Genomic DNA, 24407 nt, shown 5'->3' with positions numbered 1-24407 from the left:
CTTTATAATAGTTCGAATTCTTTGTCATCACATTAAATAAGTCTTCTATTGGGTGAACAAGGCTCCCATCAACTCAATATATTTGTGTCCACATCAAATGGCAATATAAGGTTGAAAATGCAAGTACAAAGCATTGCAAGTTCACTTGTTCAATTCATCAAAGCATTGGCATTATTGTTTCTTGCCCCTACACACACATATGAACATACAATGCTACAATACCCCATTGTCAAGACCTTTAGACACAATGTCATCAAAGTAATGCAACACAATCTCCTAGTTATAAATCAATTGGCCTTTTACGGAGAGGCTAGAGTGGAAGGGGCAATAGTAAACCTCGAAGAAAAGGCTGAAATAAAGTTTGCATGGGGACTAGGCAATGCCACAAACAATCAAGCAGAAGCTCTCTCCCTTTGGCAGGGTCTGAACATCAGCGTTTCTAATGGTATCAGGAACTTGATTATCATTGGTGATTCTATGACGGTAATCCAAAAATGCTTGAAGCTCTCCGAGAATGAGAACCTCCTCGATGTTGAATCCTCCCCAATCATTATTAGGATAAATTATTGATTAAAAAATTTTGAAAAGGTTAAAATGTTTTGAGTGTTGCAGGATAACAACCATGTGGCGAACACACAAGGCAACATCAGGGTGGCTTTAGAGCAAGGCTCCTTACGCATTAACCACTCCGTTAGAATTTCACATCCCTTGATTCGAAATAAATTCTTCAGGTCGGTGCAGTACAGTTGGGGTATGGGTCTGCAGCACATCAAACTGGTAGTTATTAAGGTTATCTCCCTGATGGCCCTTTGCAGTGCATTGGGAGTTGGGGTGGTTGGTAGGAAGTTATGGAACAGGTGTGACAATCGTAGTTCGAAGGCCATGATCTATGACAGGTGGGCGATGCGTCCTTGGTTATTTACCTAGAGTTTTAATACAGTTCCATTCGTGGGGTGGGCAGGTACCATCGCAATTCGCTCCAGGCTAGTTTCGGCGGTGGAGGAGATGGAGGGTAGTTGTTTCGCCATGATGCAGAATCGATTCGCATTAATGAAGGATAAGACGAGAAGGAATGTTGGAATGAACCAGTCTATTATTTATAACAGCTGGTTGCAGACGGTAAATCACAAGATTTTGTCAATTTAGGGTAGAATCGCCACAAAAATGGCTTCTACAAGCAACGGAAGTGGTAGTGGAGCTGGGTCGAGACACTCGGGTAATTTAGAAGGCTTGGTTGACAACTCCTGCAAGCATGTCATAAAGGAAATTGTAAAAGAAATCAACGAGAACATAGCAGTTTTATATGCCCAGTTTTCGAGACTCGGCAAAGACATGGAATTATTGTAGAAAACTATGAAGAGTTGGTGTACAGACGTCATGAGTCTGGGTCAAAAGGTGGAGAACATTGAAGTCAATGTCTCGGCAAAGACATGGAATTATTGTAGAAAACTATGAAGAGTTTGAGTACAGACGCGATGAGTCTGGGTCAAAAGGTGGAGAACATTGAAGTCAAAGTCAAGACTGTAACAATCAGGGTGTTGAAAAAAGTATTCGGATTTGGGGACAACTTTGTCCCTCATGCTGAAGGTGTTGCAAACACTGTTGTTCGGGACCTGGAACCTGGGGTGGGCGGTGTTGAAGAATTGGTTACGACTGCGGACGAAGCCTTGGGAGAAATTGATCCTGGTAGCAGCGGGTAGAAGTTTTCTTTTAAGTTATATCTATGTTTTGTCGGTCTATAGAATATGGTGGGGTTTTTTGGAAAGTCTACAGTATAGGCTATGTACAAAGCTCATTTGTAAATAACGTTGGTAGTAATAGGGTCCTTCTTTAGGTTAAAATGATGAACATTTCTGAGAGCTTGCTCTCCAAGATTTTATGGGACCTGACCCTTTTCTAGTTTATCTAATGAAAATGCTACCCGTTCTATTAAAAAAAAAATCAATTACCCTTTCCTAATTGGTTCTGCAACACTAATAGCCAACTAAATCTTTCATGCGACACTCGATCTTCTCTAGGTCAATAGATAACTCGATGCTGGCCATTCAACTCTTAACCTTCTCTCTATGAAATACTCCAAGTCAATGAATGCTCCTTCTTGATATACAATGCACCCCAACTAGGCCCTCAATTCCTTAGCAAATAAATGAACACATTTTCAAATTCACCTAAAGTTTTAGCTTCTATTTCAACATGATGTAGGTTCTCAACCCATGTCAGATTATAGATTGGAATATCATTGAGGTGAGAAAAAATTGTTCAAGAACGTAACTAGTGTCGGTCTTCATAATTGTATTTGAGTCATGATGTAATGCATTTATCAAAAGAAAGAAAAAGAAATTTTATTATTAAAGCATGGGTTTCATGCTTGGGTCGTTTGTTTATACGTCCAAGCCTCCATTGCAGGCTTCTAAGGTTTATGTCAAGTGTCCTTGTCCATGTCATAATGTAAAGAACCCTTCTTTGGATTTATTTGTCAAGAAAAAAAATTATTTTATTGTATTTTAGCTCTTCTAGGCCTCCTCCACCAAGTCGACCTAAACAGAGGAGCAAAATCTCCTATATAAAGGCAGCAACTCAGCCTCATTTGGAGCACTCACTCACCAAGTTCGATCTGCAATTGTTGGGGCAGTTAAAAGTGTGAAATTCAAGGAAGAAGGTGAAGAGGTCTATCTCAAGCATAAGAATCGAAATTCTCTCTCTCACACGTGTGAAGCTGCTAAGCTGCTGGAAGGATTAAAACTTTTGTTCTACTTCTGGGCCGAAATTCTTCTGTTGGGGGTCTAAGTTTTGAAGCTGTAAAGTCAAATTTTTGGACTGTTGTTGGAGAAGAAGAGACTATTGAAGGTTGTTGAATATTTTGGAAGGCTAACTTGGTGGAGGAGGAAGGTCTATTGGTCTAATGTCTTGGCCCATCTCATTATGAATCACTGAAGGAAGAGTTCATTGACTGGGATTTCCTCTATATAGGGGTTTTAGCCTCTCTAAATGCCTACATCTAGTGTCCTTGATCTTTGTGTTTTGGTTTTGGTAATTTCTTATTGAACAACGACAAAAGAGAACATAAGAAATTTAATAAGAATATAAAGACACCACAAGCAATTATCAACATAAAGAAAATCTTTCTGCCTTTCCGATTTTTTAACAATAATGAGTTTGTATATATCATTCATTAATCTTTGGAACATTATAGATGGTGTTCAAATAACAATTCCTACCAGTCATGCAACCCCTATCCAGTGTGAAGGTTTCTTTTCAAATGTCATCCTAGTGATAACCCAATTTCAAGTCAAGTTTAGAGAAGCATTTCACTCAATAACATTGATCAACCAAATCCTTGAACCTCAAAAACTAGGTTTATATTCTTGACCATGGTTTTATTATACATATTTTCCATGTTCCATCCTTTTCTACAAGAATGACTACTACTTGAATATGCCTTTAATGATCAAATATATAACTATCTCAACAATTGCAATAGAGCTTTGAAGAGAACTAGTATTTGTCCACACGCATTCTATTGAAGTTGATGATATGCTCAATAGTCAACACGGGAAGAAGTCATAATTTGGCTAAATTTCTATTTTTCCCAAAAAAGATTCGCCCATACTCTACAACATAAAATTAATTTAATTTTAATCACCAATTTTTTAAACTATATACAATTCTTAAAAGTTTGAATATTTTTTACAAAAATTTCCTCAAGATCTATGATTGTTGGTCTCTTATTAGACTATTGTTAAGGTTGATAAATTAACAAACATTGGGGGTCAAGACTCCTATAGTTTCACAACCAAAAATACAAAACAATGTAATTATATCAACCAAGTAACTAGAAGTTGACCAAGTTTGACTAAACTCGTTGAAAAAAAAAACCAGATCAAGACCAACTCAACCACACCCATTCCAATCTAAACATGTAACTTGATGATGGTTCCCAGGAACAAAATAAAAGAGTTATATAGATAGATAATGAAGAAAACAAAAAGACTAAACCTACAACCATTCCCTTGCCTCATTTTACCTCATTTCACTTTGCATTGGATGCATTTAGATTGTTTCAAGTTAATCTACTTAGTAAATTATGTTTACTATTGGAGCTAAATTGCATCTGATTTTATACAAGAATCCATTTATCCCTCAGATTGGCATTGGAAGAGCAGCAAGTTGTCTACCAAGTTGCTCAAGGATTGAAGAGGACATTTCCAATTTTTGTGCTCACTCATATTGGAATTGGAGGAGCACCTTACATCTTAGACAAGTTTTGTATTATCAATTTCCTTTGTATTGTTCATGTAAGGATCTTTTGGTTCTAAGGGCAAGGGAGACAAGACTCCAATTTGGCACCAATGAAAAACTGTCTACAAAAAAAAGTCAAAGGCAACTAGTGAGGAAAACTCATTAGTGAGGGGAGATACACATGATCAAATGCCACTTAGGGCATAGTTCAAGGAAAGTTGAAGGTTGCACGAAACGGGGAAACGGGTACGAGTTTCCGAAACGGGAAGCGATACGAAACGCGACCTCCCCAAATTTTGGAAACGGGGAAACGCGATATAGATATATATATATATATATATATATTAGGAATTTAAGAAATATGTGCAATCATAAAGCATATATGATACATTCTAATTTATTACATTATGATAAAATTGTCAATTGTCAATGCATAGACTATAAGTATCTAAATTTACATCACATTTACTCATGAATAATCACATAATGAAAATAGAAATATCCAAAATCAGCCACGAGAAATTTCTAATTTTTTGTCTCGTGGTTGATTGGGAGTCTCCTCCTACATAGTCGAATGACCTTAGTGCTCTTGATTAAATACAAGTTTCATACCCTAGTACCCTACATTCTCTTGATTATTGGGAGTCTCCCCTGCATAGAGGGATTTGTTGTCTCGATTAAATACAAGTTCCATACCCTAGTACATGATAAAATCCAATGGAAACATTGAAATCCCCCCAATCCTGAAATCCTGAAAAACAGATAAGTCTGCTGGATTTTGAGTAAGATCTAAAATTCTACTTTCTCCATATGAAATCCAATGACGGCGAAACCACTCTCAAACATCCTGAGTCATTTCATGGTAATGTTAAAAATTTAAGTAAAAGGATGAAAATGAAAAATAAAGGAGAATATCACTTTTACTTTAAGAATTTAACATTACCATGAACTGCATATCAACACTAGGGCAAACAAATGTAAGAGATCTACATTAGAAAAAAAAAAAAAAAAAAATTAAAAAACAAATGTTTTTTTGGGGGAAACGTGGCCCGTACGGCCTGGAAACGCGTTTCTGGCCGTACGGCCACGTTTCCGTTTCGGGAAACGTGGCCGTACGGCCGGAAACGCGTTTCCAGGCCGTGTACGGTACGGGGAAACGCGTTTCGTTTCGTTTCCCCTGGCGAAACGCCCCCTAGGGCCACGTTTCCTGCAACTTAGGAAGACTTTGAGATCCCTAGAATAGTGACGAAAATCAGTGTCTTCAAGCCATTTCAAATTCATGTGGCCCCCAAGACAATAAATTGGAATCCACAATAGAAGGGGAGAAAAGAACAAACTTGGACATCCTTTTTATCCACGAACCACACCTAATTCTTTGGTCCACCACTAATAGTCAATGGGAAAACAAGTAAAGGAAAGTTGATTGTCGATCTATTGGAAGATTTTTTTTTATGATGCATATATATCATTTAATGTTTCCCACTCCCCCTATTATCAATCGATGATAAATGCATGTGGTTCAAGGTTCCAATCACCTAATTATCATATGAGATTTTGAAATGATGCAAATCCAACATCCAATGTTTATAACTCCCTCTAGCATTAATCAATAAAAAATGATATAGTTGCATGTGGATCAAGGGTCGAAGCCCCTAGTTATCATAAATTATTGGGGATTTTGGAAAGATGCAAATATATCATTTTATGTTGCCTCCTCCTCCTGTTATCAATCATGACAAATGATATAGTTGCATGTGGTTCAAAATTCAAAGCTCCTAATCAATGTATCATTAATTTTCTTATTTCTTCCATACAAGTAGCCATGCTTTTAAGATCAAAAGTGAAATGAACAAAGTTCATTTACTAGGAAATGTAAACTACCATTGATGTATTTAATATATTCATTATTATATTTTTATTTTAGTCAAAGCATGTTTGCCATGCTTATAGAGTCAAAAAAAAATTATTTAGAGTCAAAGAAAAATGTACTTGAGTCATGTCCCATTTGGACATTTGTAGGAAAAGTATTTTGAATTTTATATCGAGTCAAAGTCCACCAAAATGGTCAAAGTCTGCCCTTCTTGGAACAAGTCGGCTAGGCCCCTAAGAGCCACCTATTCGACCTCCTAGACAGTTCTATATTAGAGGCAAGTTCGACCCAACAAAAGATCATTTGTTCGACCAACAAGATATATCTTAACTCAGCAGAGTAGAGTAAATGCAAGTCCAAAGAGAGAGAAGGACGAAATCAAAAGCATAAAGAAAATTCCAAGTTTGACCGAAATTTTGACATTGGAGCAACTCGCAAGTATGACTATGATTTCTGTGAAGAAGGTGAATTTCCCAAGGTTGCCACAGGGCCAAATTTCGGCCTCCCACTACAGGTCTGAAATTTCAATGTTGACTAGATTTGGAGGTGACTTGGAGGGGGGTTGGACTTGACATTTTAGTGGCAGTTTTGGGTCTTGGTCTTGGATATCTCATTTTGATCTAATTCTATAAGAAAAGAATTGTTAGGTTTTCCCCAATATGGGGTTTTGCCCTCGCTTGGAGCCTAATTTCTAGTGTTCTTTGTCTCTTTGTGATCTTTATTTTTTGCATATTTGTATAATTGCTTGATGAAAAAGATACAATAAGTAATAAGAAGTGCTAAACATTCACAAGTAATTATCAAGACAGAGAAATCAAGCCTAATCTTACTACACTTGATTTCTCAAAAGGGGCTGTCAAGGAAATGACATTAAAGCAATCCAAGGGGGCTAAACATTCACAAGTAATTATCAAGACAGAGAAATCAAAGCCTAATCTTACTACACTAGATTTCTCAAAAGGGCTTGTTAAGGAAATGATCATAAAAGCAATCCGGGGGGGTCTATCTGCAGAGGGAGGCATTACTATAAGTTTAGAACCTGTTTGGGCATTGGATCTAATAAAGCTTATGACTCGATAGGTTGAAAGTGCGAAAGGGCTCGATCGGTTGCAAATTGACGATGATTTGATGCTTATCATTTTAGTGTAAGAATGAGGATATTACTCCTGAACCTTTGGCCATACAACTACAAGAGAATAAACCGAAATTTGAGTTGATCACTTTTACTCACATATACAAACAACACAAGATTTGTAGCTAAAATTATATCCAAACAATGTTTGTTATAGGATCCTAAAAAACTTCATTGTGGCTCTCAAGGCAAGAAAATTCTTCATTTTTATCTATTATAACCTTTTCAACTTCTTTATACATCCTTTGTATCGACCTACGATTACTCTAAAGGATCATCTTTGAGATATTTGCAAGGTATTTTAATGATAAATCCAACTTCATTATGTTAAGTTCTTGTTCTTATAGGACAATGACAAAAGACTCTTATTTATGTTTAAGAAGAACATCCTGAATGTTTCCATCCAAGCTGAACACATAATTATGTCAATGTTTTCGTTATGCATATTTGTAAAATTGAATTGGGATATAAATTTAATATTTATAATCATCACTTGTTAGTTGTAGATCAAAATGTTCTTTTCTTTTCAATTATACTTGGCTCTAGAATTAATAATTGATTCACTAAGTTCTATGTCAATGTAATTTTCCTTCTCATGCTAACAAAGAAAGATGTTAATGATGTTAATCTCCTTTTTTTAAATAGACCCTATGAATTTTATTATTCACAAGCACATGGTCGAAATACCTTTATAAAATACCTTCCTTCAGTTTTATTAAAACCCATTTAGAAAAGAAAAGAACTTTTTCACTTCCAAATTTTATGACTTTATTTGATTGGAGACTAGTGAATTTTAACTTTTCAAGATATTCGCTAGTTGAACTTTTATAACCCGCTAGTTTATAGTAATACCTAAGATCCCCTAGACTATAGTAATAACCTTTTTTGAAACTTAAGAGTAATATTTGGAAAATTGTGCTATTATTGTAGAATTTCCTTGAAATTCTGAAGCTACTTGATGAACCAACTCAAACTGGCTTCGATTCAACAAGACCCATAATTTCTCAACTCGAAATTTGCAGCAAAATACACACATAATTAAAAAAACACAATCACGCAATACAATATTTTCTAGGGAACCCAACTAGGAAAAGCCTTTGCTAGCTGTAGAATTTTATTGACAGAAAATAGAGCAATCTGATCTCTTTACAAGGCAATTGTTTCAACAGAGAATACAATTGATCTCACTGCTTGGACTAAGCTAGAAAACTCCTTGCAAGACTCGACCTCTACTCCCTATTTCCTTGTGTTGTCTGGCTCCTATTTCCTAGCACTGGACAACCCCTATTATTTAGGAATTCCTCCTAAATCCTAGTGCAATTCTGTAAGGAAATTCTCTTCTCACAACCAACTCACACAAAAAACTCGTGCTCAACAATAATGTTACAATTGTGCCTTTCGGCCTCCTTTTATGCAATTCCACTCAGCAAAATCTGGCGCGTTAGTTTTAGAAGTCGGACTTCTGATTAATTAGTTAACTGAGACAAACTAGCTCTTGTAACTCATCCTAGCCTCATTTAGACATTGAGACTCTCACTCGTCCCTTTCCAAAAATAAACTAGCACTTGAACACACAAAACTGAGCCTCCAAATTCAGCGCATAAGTTAACTGCTTCATGACTCGTTCTAATTTCTAAGAACTTGTGCATGCTAAGGAAGACTTGAGTGAGGCCTATCTTGACTAAGGCACGAGTCAAGAAGACCTTTACTCGCTACTTCTCAATAATTATGTCCAATTTTGAATTTTGAATACTAATGAATTTTAATTTTTGAATATATTCCCTCTTTAAACTACTGAAATTGGAACTTAAAGATCACTTTTATAACCCTTTCATAGTATATCTAAAGTTAAAATATTTTATAGTAATAGCCTTTGTTGAAACATTTTAAAATGTTGTGTTATATCTCTTTCTTTATAATAGTCCTTTTAAATTTTATTATTCAAAAGCACATGGTTTGAAGAAACCAACCTTCCTTTATATGAAAGTCCAATTATAGAGATTTATAGTAAAAGAGAAAGAGAAAAATAAATAAATAAATAAATAAAATTTCACTTCCAATTTTTATCATTTTGTTGGAATCAAATCACTTGAATTGATTGGAGACTATTGAGTTTTAACTTTTGAATATATTCCCTCTTTAACTTGATATATAATACTCCCTTGGACTTGGAATTATATATTCCATTTTATCCCTTCTAAATTGACTTGTATACCTCAGCTTGATAATATGGGCTATTTAAAAACCTTTTAATAAATTATGAATCCCTTTTAAGATATATGTTGGATTTAGAATATAATAATATATCACCCTTCTTGACTAGGTATTTAGAATATAATAATATATCACCCTTCTTGACTGGGTATCCATTATGACTTTCTCTTTATCGTCATCCATTGTGGTATTGGGCGAGAAAGAGACCATAAAGATTGCTTACGATCAAATCTTATCTAAAAAATTATGTAAGAGATACAATGTGCAACTCCATCACCCTTTCCATGCAATTGGGTTAATTTCTTAAACATAAAATATTGTTACACAAATAATTTTCAAAAAATAATGACATTAAGGATATGATTGCATAGAACACACCATGGCTCCCAATCCTCGTGAACATTATTTGATACTTGTATTTATAGGAATATATGTGATACCCTAATTCTGACCCCTAGATATGAGAGATAAACAATATGTATGCTTAATGATAACATTGTTAGAAGTTTAAAAAGTGGTTTATATTCAAGAATGACATAATACTTCCCACTCACCAAGTAGGTAACCATTCCCTACAAGTATTTTGGTTTTAAACTAGTACATCGTGAATATAATACCAGCACCACTAAAAGGATACAAGCATAAGGGAGGAGATCAAGAATTGTGGCTAAGGAGTAATTATTTTGTTGTTCCTAAACTTTATCCCAAGTTCTCCAATTTGGCTTAATGAAGTCTTCTCATCTTTGGAAGATCCCTGTCAACGGGAATGATAGTGCCTGCCATGGTTCCCAATCCTCATGAGCAAGATTTGATAATCCTATCTATAAGAATATATATAATACCCTAATTTTGGACCCCTCGATTACACAAGACAAATATGTGTATGTTTAATGATAGCTCAACTAGAAGCTTAGACATATGTGGTTTATATCTAATCATGACATGATACTAACTACTAACCAAGTAGGTAACCATTCCCACAATGTAGTTTTAGTTTCATGTGCAAAAATTTATAGCCATAGATCATTGTTGTCCTTGTGATCACAATTAAACAAATGAATTTCTAAATTTGACTTAATGCAAAAATTAACCTCAAACCATATAGCATCAACCACACAATAGTTGGAAAAGAAAATAGTGAAAGCATAAAATAGTTTCATACATACACATGTAATTTCTCCTTTAAAAATCAGCTTTTCATTTCTTATTCAAAGCTTACAAGGAAACCTCCATAAGCTGCTAAAGAATGCACAGTTATCAAAATCAGCTCAGAAACAGATATGCACAAAAATCAAGATGAAATAGCCTACAAGGAAGATTGTACAGCTACATATGATTGTACATATCTGATGTACGACTTCAGCACCAACCCAATATTGTGTAGAAAATCCACAAAATTTTGATCTGCTAATAATATGAACAATTTGAAATATAATTTTTTTTCATATAACCACAAAATTTCTCTACTAAACTTTGCAGCAGAATAGGAACAAAAATAAATACACATTGCACAATCACACATTTCAACAACATAATTTTTCTATGAAACGCAACTGGGAAACCCTCTGCTTGATGGGAATTTTATTGATAGCAAAAATTGAGCAATTGATCTCTTACAAAATACTGTTGTTTCAATCTGAAAGACACACTTGTCTTTCCTGCTTGATCTAAGCTTGAAACCTATGCAAGACTGTTGGTCTCTGCTGCCCTCTACCAACCTGTGCATGAGCTTCTCTTGCACAATCTCTCTCACAAGCTCACACACACAAACCTGTGCAACCTGCTCACAAGTCCATGAGCTCTATTGTCTAGTCTCACCAACTCGTGCTCACAAGACAATGATTAAATTTGTGCCTCCGTTCCCCCTTTTAAAGGCAATTCCAATGGTTAAAATTAGAGAATTTTCTAAATAAGGAATGATTTTAGAGTTAGCATGAGTTAACTGCTCATGCAACTCGTCCTATTTCAAGTCAACCACTTGTGTTTTTCCTCAATTAACTCACACTAGAAAATCAAGAACTCAACTTTCAATTTCAACACATCAGGTAACTGCAACTTAACTCGTCCTAATTTTTAGGGTCACTCCTAAATTTTAGGAACTCGAGCATGCACAAGAAGGAACTTGAATTTGACTCCTTGAATTAAGGCACAAATCAAGGAATAAATTTCTTGCTACTATTTTCAACATATTGTCTGCTAATGTTTCAAACTTCCTTTTTGCTAAGGGATTCATCAAAATATCAACTCCTTGCCGACCTATGGGAATATACTGGAACTCCACTTCTCCCTTCTAAATCATATCTCACATGAATGATCTCTAATTTCTAAGTGCTTGGACTTGTCATAAAATACCAAATTTTCATAAAGTTTGATGCAACTCTAATGATCATAGTAAGTTACTATGGAATGCAACTCCTAATCAAACAATCCTACAGATAACTTGGGAAGCCAAATGGCCTCACTACTAGCAGTACTAGACTACCATGTATTTTGCGGCTTGCCTCTATCAAGCTAAGTGCCACTGAAGTCTGCTTCGTTCTAAAACTAAGTTGAAGCAACGTCCTGAGGTGCTCTTCCTGTCTGTTGCATTACTTGCCCAATCTAAATCTGAATACCCCTGCAACTTCATTTCACATCTTTAAGATATCTCAAATCATACTCCACTGTTCCCCTCAAGTACCTAAAGCACATGTTTTGCTGCTACCCAATGCAAATCTAACCTAAGAACTACACTCTAATAATTAAGAAAAGAGAGTGCGACCTAAGATACTAAATTGCTTAAGGGCCAAGAGCCACAAAATCCCTTCAAGAAAGCCAAGACACAAAACTCTCTTGAAGGAAAGAAAGGACAATAAAGAATACGCAAGGTATATAATTTATTTCTGATTAGGCTATGGATAGTGTGCATATCTAGTAGCAATCAAGTTTGCATAACATGATTTAAAAAGATTGAACAAGAAATATGAATAGAATAACAATCCTTTTGCCTTTATTGGAAAAATCAGTAAGTGATATATGAATGATCTAAAAGATTGAATAAGGAAGACCAAAGATGGATACAAGAACAATTTAATTGCCATCTTTGCAACTAAAAATGAACGTTGTCCAACATCAAATTTCCAATTCCTCACAACCATGATTTCAAAAGAAGACCTCAAGTTGACAAATTCATCAACTTCTCTCTCCTTGCACACAAACTTTCCCATTCAACTAAAACCTTCTTACTAGTTGGTCACAATCACTACAAAAAAAAAATACTATAACCAAGCATCTTTACAGGTATCTTATTACTAGTTTGGATGAGTTTGTACTCTCCAATGCATAATTATATCCAGATACCCCAACATGTAAGTACTGACTTAAATGGATGAAGTTTCAATCTATATGATCCTTTCCCTACAGCATACCATGAGACAAATGAGCAGAGAAACTAGGAAATTTGCATGTCTTTATCCCAAGCATAGTTTGCTTCTTCATTGACATCACACATGTGGCAGATCCCAAAAGAAAGTATATACGCCTATTGTCACTAACTCTAACTGCTTGGATGTGACTGCTTAAATCTAGCATGACCTCACTAAATTAAATATGGGTGATACAAACTAATATGTTGACTTACACAGATACATTATTTATTAAACCTTTCTTGAAAAAGACGAAAGTGCAAAGTAGCATGTGTCTTGGACAGTGTTACAAACAAGAGCTCCATTAGACCCAACTAAAAAAAACAAGCATTTAGCACATAACAATAGAAGGCTACTATGTACCTGTTGTATCGACCAGGCAAAGGTTGGGACCTTGTATCAGCAACCCCAGATGAACCATGAGTTGAATGAATCCCATTTGGATCTGACGAGGAACCATGAGTGGCATTGACCCCATTTGTATCTGCTAAAAATCAACATTTTTCACACCTGCTTTAAGACCAGCTCAACAACATACCAATTACAGACAGCTGCCATTTCACATCAGAAGTTCTCTGCACTACCTGGTATTGAATTGCAAACAGGAAGATCCTGTCTGTCAACTTCTTCAGAAGATAGTGTCAGTCCAGCATGCATAGCCTCTTGTCTTATATGCATTCTCTGCTCCTCGGCTTGAATCTCTTGTTGTCGCATCCTTATTTTTGCTTCAATCACTTTTTGCTCTTCCTAAACACAAAAGAACAAGTCATTTTATGTGTCTATTTCTATAAACCCAAGAAATAAATTACACAAATTAATAACAAAATAGGGTATACATAAGCAAATGAATGAATTCCCAGAAGGCTGGTCCTATATAAAAACTTACAGCTTGTTCAATGCCTTTCTCCTCTTGTGTTTTAACACCTCTATACTCCACAGCATAGTTTGACGTTTTGCAAAAGGGACATCTTAATATATTAAGAAAAAACATATGAATAAAACTTAATTTTGTGCATAATGATCTAAATGTCCCCAATTCTCGAACTAAACTAAATGGTGAAAATTATATCTTGTCCAAGGATACTGTGTAGGGCGATTGGAATTTGGGGGCTTCATCTGCAAAAAACATTCTGCAACATCCTATAGTCAGTGAACAACTAGATCCAGTATTGAACTGCAGGGCATACTCTTTATGGAATATAAAATTGAGATTGCCAATAACCTGCAAGATCTATATTGCATACCTGTACAGATGCCTTTCAGGCAACATCTTGACCTATTGAGGCTTGGATAGTACTGTAAATAAGCACCACATTTAAAGGGAGTCAGAATGTCTCACAGATATCTTATATAAATGAAATCTAAATTTATTCTTCTTTTTCCAGTGAGACATAGCCTGAGCTGTCAATAGAATGTGAATTACATAAAACCATAATGCAAGATGTACATCTCTAGAGGAGAAAATTATGATTTACCTCGTACAATATTGTCCCCTTTATGAAAGAAAAAAGTGAAATAGTCAATGTGGGTTAAGAAGAAGAGGGTGCTTCTGCTAAATAATAACAGAAATTCAAAGGTTTTAAAAATAAAGGTATCCATCCATAGAGAAAATCAAAACAAATGGGATTTAATAATAAATACTAAAACAGAGAGCTGAACAAGTATGAAATTTCAATGAAAAAAATCTAAATACGGGGTTATTGGAAGCTCAACCTCCTCACACAGCACTCCCGGATTAAAGGAGAAACTCTAACGAAGATAGGATAATTTTCTGGAACAAAATTACCAATATTTGAAAATATGGTTGCTCTTTTTGTTAATGGAGCATGGTCATTCTTCACCTCGATAAAATAGGAGGGTACCATTTTGATCAAAAAGAAGCTCCTTCTGTGATACAGTGTTTGAGAAGGATGACTTTGTTTGTTGAAAATGGGGTACCCAGCAATCCAACAGTTACATGAAAATATATAATGATGCATTATTGACCAAAAGCACTATGACACAATGAACCCTTTAATCCCTACAGTCTACACTTGTTCACCTCCAATCAGTCAGAAAAATCTAAATACATGGTTATGGGGAAGCTCAACCTTCTCACATAGCACTCCTGGATTAGAGAAAAAACTCTAGTGACAATGGGATAATTTCTGGAACAAAATTACTTGAAAATTAACCATTAACCATATTTGAAAATATGGTTTCTCTTTTTGTTAATGGAGCACAGTCTTTCTACACCTCAACAAAATTGGTGGGCTCCATTTCTATTAAAAAGAGGCTCGTTTTGTGAATACAGTGTATGAAAAGGATGTCTTTGTTTGCTGAAAATGAGGTACCCATCGTCCGAAAGCACCATGTCCCCACTAGTTAATCTACAGTCAGTAATGATGTTCTAGTTTGTTGTCCTTCGGCAACGCATGGGCAACAAGGTCGACAGTCAATATTTGCCACCTGTCTTCCAATATTGCACTCAACAATCAGATCAGAAAGTAAAAAACATAACGTGGTAATTGGGGGCTCAATCTTCACAACTCTAAAAAAGGAATGCATCTGAATCAGTAATATGATTTTTTATCATAATAACATGTCAACATATTGGCCTCAGTTTTTAAATGGGACAAGGCCTTTCTGCAGGGCATTTTTAATAACAAAAACAGCATAGTAGGATTCTCCGAACAGAAATCACAGATTTCAATGCAACGAAAGTATATTGAAATAACATAACTTCAATAAGCCGCTAGTCACTCAATATGTAAAGTAAACAAGCTGAATCCAAAGAGACATCAGTTCAACAAGTAAAGCTACAGATACCCCTAGAACTGTCCGTAAATAGTTTAAATTGAAATGTCAAGTGAACCTCTTATAAATTACAAGACTTCTAGTCTTACAGAAAAAGACTGCATACATCTAATGCCACAATCGGACCTATTTGGCAAGGACTTCTATTCCCCGTGCCTTAATGCCATATGCAAACCGTTCGGTGACTATCACATCCCCCCGGAATCTTGCAATTTCAGTACCACAGCTTACGCGCCAATTCCATTAGCAATGACCTGAATACTAGAATCCCACTAAAATCAAAGCATGATCTTTTTTTCATAAAATACTACATATACCAAAACGCCTCAATAAACCATTCGAACGCACAACACTACGTGACCAGGGCCTAATTCCAGGAGAGAACAAGGCAAAGGATTTCAACTAGCGGCGTTCCATGAACAGACAACGCAGCATACCCCCAGTGGCAACAGTCGGGGGTACTAGACAACAAACGAATTTCATTCTAGTTTGGATTCAACAGACAACGTTAAACAGGGAGTATTTAAGAAACAAGCGAATATGACCCTGTAGACTAAGTCTTTTCCCACATCACCTTCAGCATCTTAGAATGTAAGCTGAACTTTACTCCAGTTTTCCTCTTCTAATCGAACCCTAAACCCGCAAAACCCCCCAAACTCCATCCCTATCCATCAACGAAAACATCAGCGCAGCAACCAGAAGCAAAAGATAAATCATAGAAGCCGAAAAAGTAGACGGAATATTGAATTTCTGCAGACTTACAAGAAAACAAATGGGACACTCGTCAAGATCGATAGTGGATTCCTCTCCTCCAGGATAACAAGGAGCCAATTTGGCATCAAGAATCAACTTCCTAAGCTTTTTGTGATCAACATCCCTGTTCTGGTACAAACCCTGCGGCTTCGTATACCTCTCATCCACAACATGACGCTTCCGGGTCAATTTGTTTCCCATAGCTTCAATCTGACTCGCTTCAATTCCCTCCTAAGCCCTAGAACTCCTGGCGCACACCTCTCCACCGCTCTTCTTTGCTTCCATGGCCCCAAACAGACACCAAAACAGAGCCAAGGACGGTCGGAAAGCAGAAAAATTGAAGATAGAAAGACTTCAAAAAGTTCAAACTGACCGAATTTCTTCCCATCAAACCGCAATTCGGACCTCGGGGATGGCACGCAAGCAACGTACTGCAGTAGTTTTTTTTTTTTTTGCTTAGATGTAACGGAAACTTCGCCGAATGCGCCAAAACTGGTGTCAATGGATAGCTCTGGCAACATAGAACGCGAATCCGGTGTCGATCCACGCCCCTTACGCTTCGTATTTCGTATTTTCTGCGCGCACACACCTGAAGAATGCTGCCCACACTAAAACCTTCGGAAGCCGAAGGCACGGAATATAACCCCGTCTCCCCGGCTTCTTCCCCAACGAACGGTAAAAAAATGTACGTCACCTGACGTGGAAAAGCAGACATGCCGACGGTGAAATAAAAAGGCAGATTAAAGTTACCAGCGGGTCTAACGCTAAAATCGGGGAGGTGAGAAAACAGCGGTGAAAGAAGAAAGGCCTTTCTAGCGGTGCCACGTCATCGTCGGGTCCGTATGACACGTGTCATCAGAAGGTCATCGAGAACCGTACCGTTTCCAGAGATCGGACGGTAGAGAGTGCAACCTGCGAACAGCAGGGCGGTCCTTTTCCGATCGTCGTCGTAAAACAACGAGCGGGTTAATTCCGCAGCGCGGTGATTTTTATTTACGATGTAACATTTTACTACGTACAATTGTTTGCGTATTAAATGTGCCTTTACAGGGCCATCAAGGAAGCTCCAAGATGCTTTGGCGGGCCCCGCAAAAATGCGAATATTTTATCCCGAAAGACAATGGCTATGTTCTTTAGATTTATTTTTTTCATTTTTTTAAAGCTAAAGGCTTCTGAAAACCCATAAGCCATGGCTTTCATATAATTTAAGGTACAGGGTCAACCGAATATTTGCGTCCACACCATTTCGAGAGATGAGGTTTGTAAACGTGTGTACGTAAAATGTTGCTCTCGATTTGTTGAGTATTGATTTTATATAATTTAATTATATCATTTTTAATCATTTCAAATTATTTTAAAGATTAAAGATATTTTATTATGATTATTTATAATATTTCATTTATAAATATGGTTCTTTGTTCTATCAATCCATCTCTAAATGTTGATAGATATCTTCGCATCTAATATCACCGGCATATAATTCATAAATTTATTTTTTAATTATTAAATTATTATAATTTCATAGCTAAAAAATTATTAATTTTTTTTTATTTTTTAAAGTAGTGAGTTATTAAAACATAAAAATAGAGTATTTATATAATTAATTATCTAAGTTTTTAGCACTCATTGCATCACAAGTGAAGAAGTAGGATTGAATCCCAAAATGATATCTATTATCTAAATTTTGTTTAAATTTCATATTTTAAATAATTATAATTATTTTTCTTTAAAATAAATTTCATATTTTAACAATTATAATTATTTTTCTTTCATTCATTCTTTAAAGTAGTGAGTTATTTTTATTTTTTTTCAAAAGGTGGAAAAACCTATCAAACTCAGTTTTGTCAAACCAACATTGAGGACAGCCATCTCTGGCTGCTATCCGCGAATGTCAGTTGACACATCACTGTTATCAAGGAAAACCACGCCACCTGAAATAACCCGCTGGTGGTCCGTAAGGGAGCAGGCTATCACTCCTGCGAGATGCCTCTGGGTCTTGGGCCGTTAACCTGTTTCCTTACGTCCGAGGAAGAGAGCTCTTAGCCAAGCAGAAGCAGTTTTAGGGCGTACTCCAGGCCCATTAAAGTAGTGAGTTATTGAAACATAAATAAATAGAGTTTTTATATAATAAATTATTTAAGTTTTACTTAAATTTCATATTTTAAATAATTATAATTAATTTTTCTTTAATTAAAAATGTTATAGTTATAGGCTTATATATAAAATAGTGTTGAAAAAATGGTAAATTTTTGGCAAATCGTTATAGATATTAAAAAATACAAGATATATTGAACTTTTCAAAATTGAAAAAAAAAAATTGGGAAAAAAAAAAACAACAAAAATCGAGAAAAAAGGGCAATTTTTACCTACAAGTTTTTTTGCAGCTCCAAAAAAATGAGATGTTTTCAATTTTTTGTCGATGTTTGCAACACTATATATACTAAAAATTTTATAAATAAAGTTTAAAAGAGTTAGAATTAATGGTAGAATGTAAGGAGTATTTTGTTATTGGGCAATATTTAATTTCCATAAGGGCCTAACATAAAGTCATGGGGCACCTTGAAGTAGTGGTCAAACGTGTGGTTACAACCATAGAGAATATACTACATCATCTTGTGAAACATGCACACATAAATGGATCAAATCACACCCTCATATCCTTCAATTTAAAAATCCGCGCCATGGGTATCACTCAACTATGACGAAGTGTTATAAAAGACAAGATGGTGGGGAGTGGGGATTGAAAGTCATGCACACTTGGCAACTATGTAATATTATGATGCATGCATTGGCATCAATGCAAGGTTTCATTGAGAATGGTGGTTGGTTTGATAATTCAGCAACCTTGGAATCCGTCATGATAGTACATGTTGCAAAGGCTTCACAATCATGGCTAGAGAGTTGGTGACCCGAGTGATGAAGAATAATAGAGGAAAATCATGTGAAAGGAAATATAGGTCGAGTTGGAATTATTGATTTCCTTATACGCGGATTTTTTGGTTACTTATGTTGTTTATTAATGTTAAAGGAAAGTGTGAGGTGTTATATTTACAGTGCTTTAAGACTTAACCTAGAAATCAGTGTCGGAGGCAGTCGCGGGTCGACATAAATAGTTGGTCTCAGAGGTAGGATTGCTCTGCTTCACAGTTCATGTTGTTTCTCCTATCTTAGTCAGCTTCATATGGGTAACTATCTACAAAGTTCTCCTTTGAATGTTGGTCCAAAAGTCCCCTCTCCCTCTACTTTATCTCAATTAGTCTTATGGTTTACTTAATTATCCATTTGCTCATCTCTATTAATTTTAGTCTTTGTTGTTTCCTTTTGGTTACCTGTGTGAGTGAGGTCATCCCTGGGTTTTGTTATTTCATTGTTGCACTAAAGGGTTCGACTATTTTCCCTTCGAGACCCTTAACGTTTCATTTACTCATTGTTATTATATTTAGTTTCGTTTGTTTCCTTTGGGTCACATATGTGAGTGAATTCATCTCGGAGTATGGACTTTTAGTTGTGGCATCGAAGGGCTTGTCTATCTTCCCTCATAATTCTCATATAACTCTTGGCTTGTTGGTTGTTCTTGTTTGTATCTTTGTGAAAGGAGCAACTTAGCCACCTTCCCTTCCAGATCCTTTGTTGGGGCACGCTATTATCTCATATTACCTCCACTCTTATTGTAGGGATAAGGTAGTGTTGTTCTTTTTGGGACATTGTCTCCTCTAGCCTCACATTTCTCCTCCTATTTGTGCTCTGCACCATGCCCAAAATCCACCACCTCTCTAATCATAGGGCCCTACCCCACCTCCACTTCAAGGGCTCAGACTGCAATAGAGCATTCTACGATGACTTATGTTGTCAGTATTCCTCTAAAAGTACATAGAAAAATTCACTAGGCGAAGAAAGAAGCTCAAGTCGAGAGAAGGTTTATCCCTTATGTCAAAATTAAAGAAGAATAAGCAATTGAATACCTAAGACCGAAAATATTCACACTAGGAAAACTCGCTATATGTGAATTGTAGATTTTTATTGGTAACTTAAAACTATCAGCAGGAAAGTTCATGTGGAGATATCAAAGACTCAATGGGAAATTCTCTTATGCATGGATGAGGTTCATAGCCAAATTCGAAAATTGGATTATGAGGTATCTATCTTGGCAAAGAAAGTAGTAAATATGGAGTTCACCCATTCCAATGAGGATATTGAAGAACCAAACACCATACATGTGGATTGTCCGCCAGCTTAGATGTTTATCCCATTTGTTTATGTTTTATGTTTTAGAAGCAATGTGGTTGTCAATTACAGGCAAGATAAGATGCAATCTTATAGCTTTATTTTGGACACCATTAAGCATTTCATAAAATTTGAACAATATATCTTAATTCCCAATTATGTGGACAAAAGCAATATTTATGTGCTACTAATCTAGTTTCCCAAGTGGCAGGCCAATAGTAGCAGAAATGATATAAAATTTTGACAACCTTAAAAAAAAATCATAAATAAAACCTCATAACAATACTCTAATCCCATATAAATTATAGAAACATCTTCAACAATGTGAAAGATAAAACCAATCCCCTCTTATATGAAAATGTTTATGAATTGTATGATCTCATAAGCCTTATATGAAGATCAAGCATGTTGTTATGTAAAAACAAGATTTAAAGAGCATAATATTGACACAAACAACAATCACAATGCAAAATTCATTTGATGATATTTTAGTGACACCAAGCATCACCTATATTTTGAACAAATTAGGATTCTTGCCAATGCTTCAGCGGAGTTTTAACTAAGGCGGGATGGTGTAACTTGGAATGTAGGTGCATGATGGGAGAATGGGTTGAAGAATCCACCTTTGGCAATTTATAGGCAACTCTTAATAATTACTTTGGTGCATTTGCCTAACATAATAGACAATGAAGCTTGCCTTAGGTGCAAGACCCTTACTAGAAAAGATGAGTGGGATTTGATGAGCATGGTCTCAGCATACTCCTTGGAGCTATGATTGTAAAAACAAACAATTAGGCGACTTCTTGCAATGACTTCTTTGGAGTTAGATTCAAGCTATTGAGCTTGTTAAAATAAGTGAAAGTTTGACTTTAAGAAAATGGTGCATTTAAAGTGCACAAGGACCACCCAACGGGCTAAAGTGGAACCAAGTTAGCCATGTTTTGAGGCGGACATGTGGGTCAACCTATTTTGAGGAAAAATATATGAATCACATTGTGAGGTATAAATTAAAGACTTGAGAATTCATTTCAAATTTGGTTGGAGGCGTCTGGACATTTTATTCATGCATGCGATGTTTCATTCAAGAGTTGGATGAGTTGTGCAAGGGATGACCAAGTGTTTCAAACTTAAACACTAAATTTAGTTAATGTTTTTATGACCCAATGGAAATATTGGTGCAAGTGCAAGCTTGTTGCAAATTGTTTTTATGGGACAACTTTTTTTTGGCTAAGTGCACTATTGTTATAAAGATCATTTAGCTTACAACTCAATTTGTAAAGATATAATATTTCTTAATTATTGTAAGTTATTCTTAGATAATTTAGCAAGGCTCTATTTTTAAGAGAGTTAATTATCTTAATTGTTATAATTAATTTAATAAACTTAATTCAAATAAGATTTCCAAAAACTTTTCACTATTAATCATTATACAGTGTATTATTACAAATACATATTTTATAATATAACAACTTAATAAAAATTTAATAATACATAACTAAATTTATAATATTATATTAAAACAATTAACTATAATACTAAATAATTTATTAAATATTTAATAATATAATTTATTTGAATAATATCAATAATCTTTTATATAGATTATTTAATAAAAACCACAAAAACAAATTACCATTAAACCAAGTCAAATAAAAATAATAAATTATCATTAAAACCCATGATCTCATTTTCAACCTTTTTCCTTTTATTTTACCTTTCCCTTCTATTTCACCTTTCCCTTCTATTTCTTTACTAGCTTGTACATAATTGTAATTAAATATCCTTTATCCTTTTCTCCAATATTATTATTTTTTTATCGGTATCTTTTACTTTTATAAATTTATCTTTGTTATTTTTTTCATAATTTATAAAATTTTATTTATTTATTTTAATAAAAAAATGTTTATTTATTTTAATAATATTTATTATTGATCTAGTTTTTAAAATAATTTATTGGGTAAACTGCTTCTGCTTGGCTAAGAGCTCGTCTTCCTCGGACGTAAGGAAACAGGTTAACGGCCCAAGACCCAGAGGCATCTGGCAGGAGCGAAAGCCTGCTCCCTTACGGACCACCAGCGGGTTATTTCAGGTGGCGTGGTTTTCCTTGATAACAGTGATGTGTCAACTGACATTCGCGGATAGCAGCCAGAGATGGCTGTCCTCACTGTTGGTTTGACAAACTGAGTTTGATAGGTTTTTCCACCTTTTGAAAAAAAAAAAAAAAAAAGTGTTATAAAAATAAAGTGATATGTATTTAAAAATTTAAGGTTTAAATTTATTTAACTTATCTGTCTTTACAATAAGCAGGCATCTAGGGTTATAATGCTATAATCTGAATCGACCCCATGTCATGCAAGTATGAAACCAACTCAATTGTCAATTCCTTTAGTCTCTCTCTCTCTCACACACACACATATATATATAATTGAATTTTCTCAGATAGTGTGTCAAGAAAACAAGGTAACAAATGGCAATGAAACATCACATCCATTGTATGTTGAGATCTAAACAACTACTAGTCAGAGTAATGGTTCATTATGAAATGAAGCACGAAATGAATGCAGTAATAGGCCTGAGTAAAAGTGGTCTCTTCACAATTTTCAAAATTACCATATTGCATCAATGATGTGGCCACCCAGGGTAGGGCTTGAAACTCGCGGTTTTAGATAGGTTAATCTACCCATTTGTGAGTATAAGTGTTATCAAGCTCGTGTGTTTCTATTGGTTTTTCATTTGTTAGTAATAAAGGGACACTTTCATCCCTCCTTTGTCTTTGTCACTTACAACTTATCCTTGTCATTAATTGTTGTGTATGCCTACCCCTTGTGCTTTGGCCTCTGACTCTTCATCATGCCCTTTGGGAGAGCTAATTGATAAGGTGGAAGAGGTATGTTGGGACCCTACAATTCTCAAGTTCAGAGGGTTGCTTAAGAAGCAAAGAAGGAATATTGGGAACAAACTAGAATAAACTCTCTTGCATATCAAGGAAGAAATTACAAATGTGGAAGTAGAGGTTTGAGGCAAGCACACGATCATCCACAACTAGGATATTGATGAGGAGCTAGGCATTTGGGTCCTAAATACATGATGCTCCAAGGCATGGGAGGTAATTGGATCTTGGATACAGGATGCTCCAAGCCATGGGAGGCAATTGGATCTCGAATACAGGATGCTCCAAGCCATAGGAGGCAATTGGATCTTGGATACATGATGCTCCAAGGCATGGGATATCAAATATTAGCACATAATTGACCTATATTGATGTATCAAAAAAGTAGTAATCAAAGCTATGTTATACGAGGATGAATCCTCAAACAAATTATGTCCTAGCTTGATGAAGTGCAACTCCAAGTTGTCATATCCAAAATCTCAACCTCCTACCAATAATGTGATTAATATAAAAAGTTTTTTGAGACAAACCACATTTATGATTTCAAATCGATCTATTTCAAACTACAAAATGTAGTTCATCATGAGGACCAAGATGAAAAGAATGATCTCATAATATAAATAAACAAAATAATGCAGAAATTAAATTTAAATGGATAAAAATATAAATATTTTAGTAATATTTTAACATAAACTTAAAATATAATTTAATCAAAAAAATATTTATAAAAACTATTAAAAAATAATAATTAACATATTAAAAATAGAATTAACAAAAATATAACCGGAATCAAAGGTAAATAAAAGAATATATATATAGATATATATATATATATAGATATATAATTTGTTGTTTGTTATTTTGGTTGGTTTTTTAGTTATTTAT

The 24407-nt window shown here is 35.2% G+C and overlaps 1 protein-coding gene across 1 annotated transcript in view; it reads right to left on the bottom strand.

The window, feature by feature from the left end:
• The window catches only part of LOC149181356 (E3 ubiquitin-protein ligase DA2L-like), a 28698-nt gene extending 11619 nt beyond the window's left edge, over window positions 1–17079 (bottom strand). Inside the window, exons 1-6 of the mRNA XM_089416582.1 lie at window positions 16418–17079; window positions 14104–14155; window positions 13944–13989; window positions 13746–13827; window positions 13444–13606; window positions 13223–13346 (exon numbers count right to left, since the gene is read on the bottom strand). Of these exons, the coding sequence (XP_089272708.1) occupies window positions 13223–13346; window positions 13444–13606; window positions 13746–13827; window positions 13944–13989; window positions 14104–14155; window positions 16418–16609 (659 nt within the window). The 5' untranslated portion in view covers window positions 16610–17079. The remainder of the gene's footprint in view (window positions 1–13222; window positions 13347–13443; window positions 13607–13745; window positions 13828–13943; window positions 13990–14103; window positions 14156–16417) is intronic.
• Window positions 17080–24407: the final 7328 nt, after the last annotated feature.

Source organism: Pinus tabuliformis, chromosome 3_2 (assembly GCF_031772625.1).
Source record: "Pinus tabuliformis cultivar Carrire ecotype Pingquan chromosome 3_2, CPIR1, whole genome shotgun sequence".
Taxonomy (NCBI): Eukaryota; Viridiplantae; Streptophyta; class Pinopsida; order Pinales; family Pinaceae; genus Pinus; species Pinus tabuliformis.
Note: the sequence above shows the minus strand (reverse complement) of the source record. Positions and strands in the feature narration are given on the sequence as shown.